General features: G+C 38.8%; 1 protein-coding gene across 6 annotated transcripts in view; it reads right to left on the bottom strand.

The window, feature by feature from the left end:
• Positions 1-12,549, bottom strand: part of LOC131408480 (solute carrier family 35 member F2) — a 105,968-nt gene that overhangs the window by 34,873 nt on the left and 58,546 nt on the right. The window contains exon 8 of one of the 6 annotated variants that reach the window (XM_058545291.1): positions 11,247-11,827. The exons of the other annotated variants lie outside the window; for them this stretch is intronic. Coding sequence (XP_058401274.1) covers positions 11,792-11,827 — 36 coding nt within the window. The 3' untranslated portion in view covers positions 11,247-11,791. Of the gene's footprint in view, positions 1-11,246; positions 11,828-12,549 lie in introns of those variants that run through there. 6 annotated transcript variants of the gene reach the window in all.

Raw genomic sequence — 12,549 nt, 5'->3', positions numbered from 1 at the left:
CAGTGAGCTGGATGAAAGACTATAGGAAATTACCCAACCTGAACAGAAAACAGAATTAGAAAGAATGAGGACAGTCTAAGGGACCTCTGGGACAACATCAGGTGCACTAACATCTGTATTATAGGTGTCCCAGAAGAAGAGAGTGGCTAGAAGGGAGTGACATGATATATTTAAAGTGCTGAAAGGAAAAAAACCTACAGCCAAGAATACTCTACCTCTCAAGATTATCATTCAAAATGGAAGGAGAGATAAAGACAAGCAAAAACTAAAAGAGTTTATCACCAATAAACCAGCCTTATGAGAAATGCTAAAGTGACTTATTTGAGTGGAAAAGAAAAGACCATGATTAGGAATAAGAAAATTATCAAAGAAAAAAAAACAATAAAATCACTGGTAAAGGAAAATATACAATAAAGGTACCAGATCAACCACCTATGAAGCTAATATGAAGGTCAAAAGACAAAAGTACTAAAATTATCTATTTCCATGATAAGAGGGTAACAGATACAAATGCACAAAAAAGAGGTTAAATATGATATCAAAAACATAAAACGTGGGAAGAGGGGAGTAAAAAAGTAGAACTATTAGCAAGAGATCAAACTTAAGAGACCATCAACTCAATATAGATCGCTATTCCCATAGGTTATTATATCTGAACCTCATGGTAATCACAAACCAGAAACCTATAATAAATACACAAAAAATTAAGAGAAAGGAACCCAAACATAATACTAAAGAAAGTCATCAAACCACAAGGGAGGAGAGCAAGAGAAGAAGAAAGGAACAGAGAAGAACTACTAAAACACCCAGAAAAGAAGTAACAAAATGGCAATAAGTACATACTTATCAATAGCTACTTTAAATGTCAATGGACTAAATGTTACGCTCAAAAGACATAGGGTGGCTGATTGGATAAAAAAACAAGACCCATATATATGCTGCATACAAGAGACACACTTCAGACCTAAAGACACTCACAAACTGAAAGTGAAGGAATGGAAAAAGATACTCCATGAAAACGGCAATGAAAAGAAAGCTGGGGTAGCAATACTTAAAATAGACTTTAAAAGAAAAACTACAACAAGAGACAAAGAAGAGCACACCATAATGATAAAGGGAACAATCCAACAAGAGGATGTAACACTTGTAAATATCTATGCACCCAACATAGAAGCACCTAAATATATAAAGCAATTATTAACAGACATAAAAGGAGAAATAGATAGAGCACAATAATAGTAGGGGACTTGAATACTCCACTTACACCAATGGATAGATCATCCAAACAGAAGATCAATAAGGAAATGTTGGCCTTAAATGACACATTATACCAGATGGAGTTAATAGATATGTACAGAACATTCTATCCAGAAACTGCAGAATATACATTCTCTTCTAATGCACTCCAGGACAGATCACATATTAGACCACAAAACAAGTCTCAATAAATTTAAGACAATTGAAATAATATCAACCATCTTTTCTGAACACAATGGTATGAAACTAGAAATTAACTACAAAGAAAACTGAAAAAGTCACAAATATGTGGAGATTAAACAAAAAGCTACTGAACAACTATTGAGTCAACAAAGAAATCAAAGGAGAAATCAAAAAATACCTGGAGACAAATGAAAATGAAAATATGACATGCCAAAATTTATGGGATACAGCAGAAGTGATTCTAAGAGAGAAGTTTATAGAAATACAGGCCTACTTCAACAAGCAAGAAAAACCTCAAACAATCTTACAGTGCACCTAAAGGGACTGGAAAAAGAAGAACAAAGCCCAAAATCACTAGAAGGAAGGAAATCATAAAAATCAGAGAAGAAATAAATGAAATAGAGCCTAAAAACATAGAAAAAAATCAATGAAACTAAAAGTTTCTTTGAAAAGATAAACAAAATTGAGAAACCTTTAGCTAGACTCACCAAGAAAAAAAAGAGAGAAGGCTCAAATAAATAAAATCAGAAATGAAAGAGGAGAAATTATGATGGACACCTCAGAAATACAAAAGATTAAAAGAGAATACTATGAAAAGCTATACACTAACAAATTGGAAAATCTGGAAGAAATGGATAAATTCTTAGAATTATACAACCTTCCAAAACTGAATCAAGAAGAAATAGACAATTTGAATAGACCAATCACCAGTAAGGAGATCGAAACTGTAATCAAAAACCTCCCAAAAACTAAAAGTCCAGATCCAGACGGCTTCCCTGGTGAATTCTATCAAACATTCAAAGAAGAATTAATACCTGTCCTTCTCAAACTCTTCCAAAAAATTGAAGAGGAGGGGAAGCTTCCTAACTCATTCTATGAGGCCATCATTACCCTGATACCAAAACCAGACAAGGACAACACAAGAAAAGAAAATTACAGGCCAATATCATTGATGAACATCAATGCAAAAATCCTCAACAAAATACTAGCAAATCGAATACAATACATTAAAAAGATCATATACCATGATCAAGTGGGATTTATTCCAAGGATTTGGGGATGGTTCAACATCCGCAAAGCAATCAACATGATACAGCACGTTAACAAAATGAAGAACAAAAATCACACGATCATCTCAGTCAATGCAGAGAAAGCATTTGACAAGATACAGCATCCATTTATGATAAAAACTCTGAATAAAATGGGTATAGAAGGAAAGTACCTCAACATGATAAAGGCCATATATGACAAATCTACAGCTAATATCATACTAACAGAGAAAAACTGAAAGCTATCTCTCTAAGAACAGGAACCAGATAAGGATGCCCACTTTCACCACTCTTATTTAACATAGTATTAGAAGTCCTAGCCAGAGCAATCAGGCAAGAAAAAGAAACAAAAGGAATCTAAATTGGAAAGGAAGAAGTGAAACTGTCACTATTTGTAGCTGGCATGATTTTATATATAGAAAAACCTAAAGAATCCACCAAAAACCTTTTAGAAATAATAAATGAATACAGTAAAGTTGCAGCTTACAAAATCAACATACAAAAATCAGTTGTGTTTCTATACACTAACAGTGAGGTAGCAGAAAGAGAAATTAAGAATACAAACCCGGGCCAGCCCCATGGCATAGCAGTTAAGTGCACAGGCTCTGCTGCTGGCGGCCCAGCTTCCGATCCCAGGCACGCACCGACGCACCACTTGTCAGGCCATGTGGTGGTGTCCCACACAAAGTGGAGGAAGATAGGCACGGATGTTAGCTCAGGGCCAATCTTCCTCAGCAAAAAGAGGAGGATTGGCATGCAAGTTAGCACAGGGCTGATCTTCCTCACACACGCACAAAAAGAATACAAATCCATTTACAATTACAACAAAAAGAATAAATTTAACCAAAGAAGAGAAAGACCTGTACACTGAAAACTATAAAACATTGTTGAAAGAAATTGAAGAAGACACAAAGAAATGGAAAGATATTCCGTGCTCTTGGATTGGAAGAATTAACATAGTTAAAATGTCCATACTTCCTAAAGCAATCTACAGATTCAGCGCAATTTCTTTCAAAGTTCCATGGACATTTGTCAAAGAAATAGAACAAAGAATCCTAAAATTTATATGGAACAACAAAAGATCCCACATAGCCGTAGGAATTCTGAGAAAAAAGAACAAAGCTGGAGGTATCACAATTCCTGATTTCAAAATATACTACATGTTATAGTAATCAAAACAGCATGGTACTGGAACAAAAACAGACACACCAATCAATGGAACAGAATCAAGAGCCCAGTGATAAACCCACATTTATGGACAGCTAATTTTCGACAAGGGAGCCAAGAACATACAATGGAGAAAGGAAAGTCTCTTCAATAAATGGTATTGGGAAAACTGGACAGCAACACACAAAGGAATGAAAGTAGACCATTATATTACACTATACACAAAAATTAACTCAAAATGGATTAAAGACTTGAATGTAAGACCTGAAACCATGAAACTTCCAGAAGAAAACATAGGCGGTCAGCTCTTTGACATTGGTCTCAGCAGCATATTTTCAAATACCATGTCTGACTGAGCAAGGGAAGCAATAGAAAAAATAAATAAATGGGACTACATCAAACTAAAAAGCTTCTGCACAGCAAAGGAAACCATCAACAAAATGAAAAGACAGCATAAAAATTGGGAGAAGATATTTGCAAACCATATATCTAATAAAGGGTTGGTATCCAAAATACATAGAGAACTCATACATCTCAACAACAACAACAAAAAAAACCCAATTAAAAAATGGGCAAAAGATCTGAACAGATATTTTTCCAAAGAAGATATACAGATGGCCAACAGGCACATGATAAGATGTTTAACATCACTAATTATTAGGGAAATGCAAATCAAAACTACAATGAGATATTACCTCACACCCATCAGAATGGCTATAATTAACGACAAGAAATAACAAGTGTTGGAGAAGATGTGGAGAGAAGGGAACCCTCCTATGCTGCTGGTGGAAGTGCAAACTGGTGCAGCCACTATGTTAAACAGTATAGAGATTCCTCAAAAAATTAAGAATAGAACTACCATACAATCCAGCTATTCCACTGCTGAGTATTTATTTCAAAGAACATGAAAACACGAATGCATGAAGATGTATGCATCCCTATGTTCACTGCAGCATTATTCACAATAGCCAAGACTTGGAAACCACCTACATGCCCGTTGAGGGATGAATGGATAAAGAAAATGTGGTATAAATACACAATGGAATACTATTCAGCTATTAAAAAAAAAGATGAAATCTTGCCATATGTGACAACACGGATGGACATTGAGGGTATTATGCTAAGCAAAATAAGTCAGAGGTAGAAAGTCAAATACCGTATGATCTCACTCATAAATACAAGATAAAAACAACAACACGTAGATACAGAGATTAGATTGGCGGTTACCAGAGGGGAAGGGGGGATGGAGGAGGGTGAAAGAGGTGACTGGGCACACGTGTATGGTGATGGATGGTAATTGGTCTTTGGGAAGTGAGCATGATGTAATTTACACAGAAATCAAAATATAATGATGTACACCTGAAATTTATATAATGTTATAAACCAATGTTACCACAATAAAAAAAATAATAAAATAAAATAAATAAATAATAATAAAAATAATCAGCCTGAAATAATCCTCATGTTAAAGATATACCTTTTGGGGTGGCAAATTTGTTCCCCTTCACCTGTATGTGTTTTGTTTTATTTTGTTTTGAAGTCTCTCTCTACTTCTTCATCTGTGTTCATCACATTCCCTCCCAGATGAGAGATGAATCTCTATCACCCTCCTTCCCCCAATCAAAATTCTACCCATCCATCGATGCTCTGCTCAAATCCTTCCTTCCTTTTTCCTTTTAATCGGTACTACTTCTTGCCCCTTCTGCACTCCAACATCACTCTTTGTCACTCCAACATCACTCTTTGATAGCAGTTGTCACATTCTGCCTTGCATGGATTACATATTTATTCATCCAAAAGTAACAGTGAGCTCCAACTATGTTCCAGGCACAGGATAAAGGGTGATGAACAAGATATACACAGTCCCTGGGCTTCTTGGACTACAGTAGAGGAGAGAGTTGTGTATGTTTGTCTCTTCTAGATAAACCTACTGACGGCAGGGATGAAGTCACATTCACATCTTCATCTTTCATATACCCTAGCCACAGTAGGTACTCAAAAGCTGTTAATTGAATTGAAATATATTGAATTGAATTAAATTGAATCAAATGTTATCAAACTGATAATATTTCATTTGGGTCACTAGTTAACTCTCTTTTTGGTTGCTTGTGACCAGGAAGAGAGCTAGATTACCTTTAAAGCTTCAGTAAGGGCCTTTTTCAAAACATATCCTCAAGCTCTCCCTGTTCGGGCTCTGAAATTAAGACAGACGTTTTCCTCAGCCAAAACCAGAAGGGTCAGCTTCCAGAGCATGTGTCACTTGTGGCTTTTCACAGAGTCTGTGTGAACAAAGCCCTTCTCTTCCTCTCTCTGCCGTTTCCCGTAAGATGAAATTTGTGTCCGTGACTCAGTGCTATAATAGACCAATGAAGTTCCTGTCAGTCAATGTAACATGGCTGAGCTCTGACTCTGAAAATACCCTCAAGTCCTGAATCACAGAGTATTTTGATGCTACTAAGCTATTAGGAGCTTCTACCATGAAGTGGTTTGACAAGTCAGTGTAGCACAAGATAAAAACAAACTAAATCATAAAATAAATGTAAATGAATTCATAAAGTTCTAATTTTTCCCATGACAGCTATTTTTGAAAAGAGAAATTACCAAATTCTTTCAGAATATTTTTTCTCATTTTTTATGGGTGGAGCTGGGAGGACCCTAAGCACATGTATGGTCCACATATTTAATATCCCACAATTGGGCCAGGAGTTACTATTACTTGTAGGGGAGGGATAATTATTCCCCTACCCTCTTGGTTCTTCTGGCTGCTCTAAGAATTAAATTGACACGAGACAGAATAACAGGAGAAAGTCAAACAAATTTAATATCATGCATACATGGGAGAAACCCAGGAAAACTGAGTAACTCACCAAAATGGCCGAAACCACCACCTTAAATACCATCTTCAACTAAAGACAAAGGAGGATTTTGGAGGTAGTGTTTTGGGACTTCAAAGGGGAGGAAGGCAATTCACATGGAGATGGACAAGCAAATGTTTGGTAAACAAATGGTTATCATGCCTTGCAAAGACGATGGGACATGGGGAGGACTTTGACGAAATGGGTCTTGCCAGCTTCCTCCCCGTCTACCACACATAGTTCATAATATAGTATAGTTATCTATGGTGATCACCAAGTTCATATTATACTATAGTTATCTATGGTGATAGCTCCTTCCTGGAACAAGCCTTCTCTCTTAAATTCTTTTAGTCAGGGGGAAGGTCAAAGTTTTTCTAAGTCTTTTGTTCTTAAAAATAATCAAGCCAAAGAGACACATTTTGGTGTGGCAAATTCTGATCCCCCACATACTCATATTTAACAAAACTGAGATGGAGAAATAGACAGGGCGAGGGATATAACCAAGATCACAAGATCTGTTATTAGCTGAACTGAAACTTCAGATTTGCATCTCGCACTCTTCCCCATAGAGCATACTACACAAATACCACGGGGTGTGTGTGTGTGTGTGCATGCATTCACATGTGTGTGTGTACATGTTGAAATCAGAAGTAGAAAGAATCTACAAAAAACAAAGTGACCTCAGGAAGGCTGGGATTCTGAACGTCTGGGTGGACCTGCTATCTCTCTATGGATGCAGTTGCTGTGGGAGTATAAATTCCCAGGAGACTTGGATCACATTCTCTGGGACTTGGAATCTCAGAGTGTAGCACCACCCAGTGTACCTTGGATCAGACAGGGAGCCGGTTCTTGTCTAACTGCCATGGAGCAGAGCTTCCTCTGCTGCTATGGATATAATGCAAGAATCAGGCTTGCTTTTTGGGGTGGGGAGGCAGCAAGAGTGTCAGTCATTCTGCTGTGTCAGGTACGGGGGGTGGGGGGAGAGTGTGAAGAAGACGGCAAGTCATTTATTCTTTCCATGATGGGCAGACTTTCAGTTTCACAGATGGATGATAAAACAAATCTGAAAGCAGTCTTACCAATCTTTGAGTCTTAGGAGCTTGGTGTTTGCAGCCCAAGCTGGAGGAATATGGAGACTCCAAAGTAATACAATCTTAATCAGATAAATGTCCTTTCACTGGTTATTAATTATCAGAATGTCAACAACAACTGAACAAAGTCCCAGGGGCCTCTTGTTCCTGTAATGCTGGTATTTATTTTCCAAAATTTTCATTTCAACACTGCCACCTAGTGTCCAGTTCTCTGATTTACCAGGCCTTGGGTTAGTGGTTCAAGGAAACACTGTTCAACTCTTAGACAGGAAAGTCAATACTGTCTACCTCAGAAAGATATCTATGACACTTTGTTGAATGAAAAAAGGAAAATTAAAATATGATATGTTCTATATAGTTCCATACATGTAGACTTGCGTGTATGTATGTGTGAAAACTTTATTCGTATATGCATATGCATAAAAATCTGGAAAAATATTACCCACATTATTGATGGAATCTCTGGTTGGTAGGATTTGGGGGAATTTTTTTTACTTACTTATTCTTATCTGCACTTTTTCGGTTTTTCGTAACAATAGTCCACCATTTGTGTAAATAAGGGGAAAGCTTAATTCTTAAAAGAAGATTAAATGAGCCCCCAAGATGAGAATCCACCCAAAAAAAGATTATTTTCTTTTTTGTTTGTTTGTTTTTTTGTGTGTGTGAGGAAGATCAGCCCTGAGCTAACATCTGCCAATCTTCCTCTTTTTGCTGAGGAAGACTGGCTCTGGGCTAACATCCATGCCCATCTTCCTCCACTTTATATGGGACGCCGCCACAGCATGGCCTGACAAGTGGTGCGTCGGTGCACACCCGGGATCTGAACTGGCGAACCCCGGGGCCCCTGCAGCGGAGCGCGTGCACTTAACTGCTTGCGCCACCGGGCCGGCCCCAAAAAGATTATTTTCTAAAGTTAAATATACTTAACAGAAATTTGTTGAGCATCTACTATGTACAATGTATTCTTTTGATCATAAAGCACACCAGTAAAGTCATGTAATAATACTAGCTACCATTTAATGAGTGTTTGCTATGTGTTAGGCACCATGCTGAGCTCTTCGCGTTTTAAAATAACCTGAAGGTGAAATTACTGAGGTGAGGATACTGAGGCTCAGAGAGGTGGAGAACATATATATCTCTCAGAGAATATGTGAGATTCAAATCCAGGTGTTTCTCCAAAACTCGACCGCTGAACCACTGCACAATTCCCTTCCAAGTTTCTAAGAAATTCTCCCGCATTATCCACAAGCATGGCTAGAACAGGGAGTTAAATTTTTTGAGTGCCTGCTAATTGTTAGGCACCATTCTTTAATCCTCATGGAAATCTGTGAAGTAGATATTTCTTACAGTACAACCACATTACAAGTAAACAGAAGTCCATCTTTATATGATAACTTTACCTGAGGTCACAGAGATAATAAACACAACAAATAGCACATCGAGCACTAGCTATGTGCCAAGACTTGTTCTAAGAACCTAACATGAACTGACTTGTTTAATCCTCCAAACAACCCAACGAGGTAATAGGCACAATTATCCTTCTCATTCTGCAGATGAAGAAAAGGCTCAGAGACATTAAATAACTTGCCCAAGACTTAAGCTAGTAAATAAGAGCTGGAATTTGAACACAGGTTTGACTGACTCCAAAGCCCAAACCTTTCCCTCGCCCTGATGCTTCCCTGGCCTCCTCTGATCAACAGATATTTCAAATCAGTAATTTAAGATGAGGCTGCCATCATCTTCATTTTACAGAGGAGGATCTGGTGCCCAGAGACTTGAACACAATAACTGTCATGGTCACTCAGCTAGTTGATAAGATTAGAATCAGGATGCCTGACTCTCAGCCCTCATATACCCCTGGATACAAGCGTATGTTGACCATAAATGGTTATTAGCGTATTAGTTTTCTATTGCTGTGTAACAAACCACCACAAACTTTGACTTAAAACAAAAGAAATTTATTATCTTATGGCTCTAGAGATCATAAGTCTGAAACGGTTCCCACTGGGCTAAAATTAAGGTGTGGGTAAGGCTACGTTCCTTTGTTGGGGCTCTAGGGAAGAATCCGTTTTCTTGCCTTTTCCAGTTTCTAGAGGCTACCCACCTTCCTTGTTTCATGGCCCTCCTTCCACTTCAAAGTCAGTGTGATTTTGGAGTTCATGGAGTTGGAAATTATCAATGATAAACAACTTGACAAAAGAAAAGGTGGTTGTTGGCGTGCATGAGCTGCTGCATTGTGAAGGATCTACCATCAAGACAAATTGGAGTAGAATGCAGGATAAGCAGTAATTGATGTCCCTTAGTCAAACAGCACATGTAATAATATATAATGACCCTAGCATGGTCTCTGGAGGTCCCTGGGGACTCTGCTCAGTATATTGACCAAGATATGGTGACCTACAGAGGGGAAAACCAGGACTTTTGAATGGAATTCTGCTGCTGCAATGAACTTCAAAATGTATACATTCTCTCCCTGAAAAAACTGGTATTAGAACTGTTGGGATAGAAAAATGAGGAATGAACCATCAGAAATACCTAGGGAAACCAAAGATCCACAGGCTATAGTTGATGTGATGAGGAGGCTTCCACTACAAAACTGCTGATACCTTAGTGTCAAGTATCTCCCCTGACCTGACAGAGGATAACCCAGGCTCAACCCTGGGGATTCTCCAACACACATTTCCTAAGTTAGACCAGAAGTGATGCTAAGCAGTGCATGGAGAGGACTGCCCAGACTATGGGCTATAGGGATGTCAGGTTGGGACAAATCTATATCTCTCATTCTAGAAAGTAATGAAAAATATTGTATCATACCATTGACCCACCGTTGGGGTTTTGCTGAGCAGGACGTGGGTGCAAGGAAATGAAGAGTTTAGGTGAGAGTGGAAGAAACCCAAGCAATCAGTCACAGACTCTAGGCAGGAGGGGGAGGAGAAAGAGTATTCCAGAAGGGGGAAAATTAAAGTAGTTAAAGAAGAAGAGTTCAGGAGAGCTTGAAAAACAGGTATGCTGGGTAGGAGGATGTAAATTGTGCTCAGAATATAGTATACAGGAATTTAAGACATAAAGGTAGACCACTTCTGAGTAATCACAAAATATAGGTGTGATAAGGGAGTAACTGTTACAGAGAAATTAAGGTAACAGCCATTGGCATGAAGGACATAAAGAAGGTGCAAAGTTCAAGTGTGGGTAATTCATGCACATGGGCACAGATCATCTGAGTGATGGAAGTTGGGTGGGAAGACCGAAGTCCAGTGTCAAAATCTTTAATGAAGGCTGCAGAGTCACTGGGAGGCAGGAGTTAGTTGATCACCCAAGAGATAGAGGGTATAAAACTAAATACAAAATAGGAAGATAATAAAACAAAATGTACAGTTGCATTGTTGGAAATAAATTTTATTGCTGTGAGAAAAATCACAAACTAATTATTCCACTGGGCCAACAATGGAAATAATACTGTTGGCAACAAATGTTATTGCTATGGCAATAAGACACAAATAGTTATTAATTCCCATCAGAGAAAAGATTCCTAGTAGGTGTTATACTTTTACAGAAAAATAGTCAGATTTTTCACACTTGATAGCTTATTCTTAAACGTAAATCATCCTAAATTTAAGATAGTGGAATGACTTTCCAGATAACAAATTTGTGGGGAGTGGTTCTCATTTTCAGCCAGGAAGCTATCACAAAACTGCTCTATCTTCATTGAGAGCAGCTTCTTTTCGAAAGGGAATAGAATAGCTTAGATTCCTTGAAAATAGTTACTGCCCCAGAATTTGGTGTGGACACATTGGAATCTTGGAGAATCTCCCCTAAAAAGGTGAGTTACCTTTATGGTACTCAAAGTACTAAAGGTTGCATCCCCGAGGACGATTGATGGTCTGGGTGGGGAAATAGTCTGTATGTTGAGGGCTGAAGATTTAAAAACCGCTTGACCCCTGAAAGTGCAGACCCCTGGGCAGGAAAGGAAGTCAGTGGTTCTGGGCAATAGATGCCTACTTAAGTGCCTGAGCCCAGCCGACACTTTAAGAGATGACTGTGTATAAATTCAAATGCCAGGTATTAGGGACTGCAACACGCCTGGCCAAGCTTCAGCAGGCTCAGATCATTCATTGGAGAACCACAAAGCACCACATCAAGTTTGCACGTGGATAAGCACAGGCCTCCCCTAGAAAGGAATGGCATCCTGTCAGGCTCCAGGGGACCAGCTTCTCCACGGTGATACCTTATGTTGGGGAGAAGAAACAACAGAGGCTGAAGAATCAGACATAGCTCCTCCTGCCTATGAAAGTTGGACAAAAGCACCCCTCATTCTGAATTCTGAAGTGCTGAACCCCTTTGGGTTTTCAGGGAAAGGGGAGAGCCCCAAAGAGAGAACTTCTTACTAATAAGGACAATGAGTTCTAGAGTAATTCATTAGTGAAATAAACGTGATGTAACCGTGCCCCCATTTTATGGAGCAGTTTACATCTGTGACATTAATAATAAGTCACTTTGTGCTTCCTTTATTTTTGGATCTTCCTGCTTCACTGTCAACAAGAGAAACAGCTGGGTGTCTCGAGATAACAAGGTAGTGAGACTATGAAACTTGAAATAGCCGAAGTGTATGAAGAGCGTGTGACTGCAGCATGGTGACACAGAGCCAGCACCCTCAGAGGACAGTGGCCCCGACCATAGCCAGAGGGGCAGTGCCTTCTAGTGCTCAGCACTTGACCTGCATTCTCTCACTTAATCCTCACCTTTTCAGATGAGGAAACAGAGACACACAAATCAAATCACTTGCCCATGGCTCACTCAGCTAAAGGAAGAGCCTGGCTTGCACCCACCAATGCTCACAATCACCATGCCCATGCCGGGCTGCTTTATGGTCACAGGGCTGGTGTTTTCCTCCAGAAGAGATCTCTGGTCAGGCCCTACAGACGCCAACCTATTTGTGAATCACAGTTT

This window comes from Diceros bicornis, chromosome 7, assembly GCF_020826845.1.
Source record: "Diceros bicornis minor isolate mBicDic1 chromosome 7, mDicBic1.mat.cur, whole genome shotgun sequence".
NCBI lineage: Eukaryota > Metazoa > Chordata > Mammalia > Perissodactyla > Rhinocerotidae > Diceros > Diceros bicornis.
This window is presented reverse-complemented; position numbering and strand designations above follow the sequence as displayed.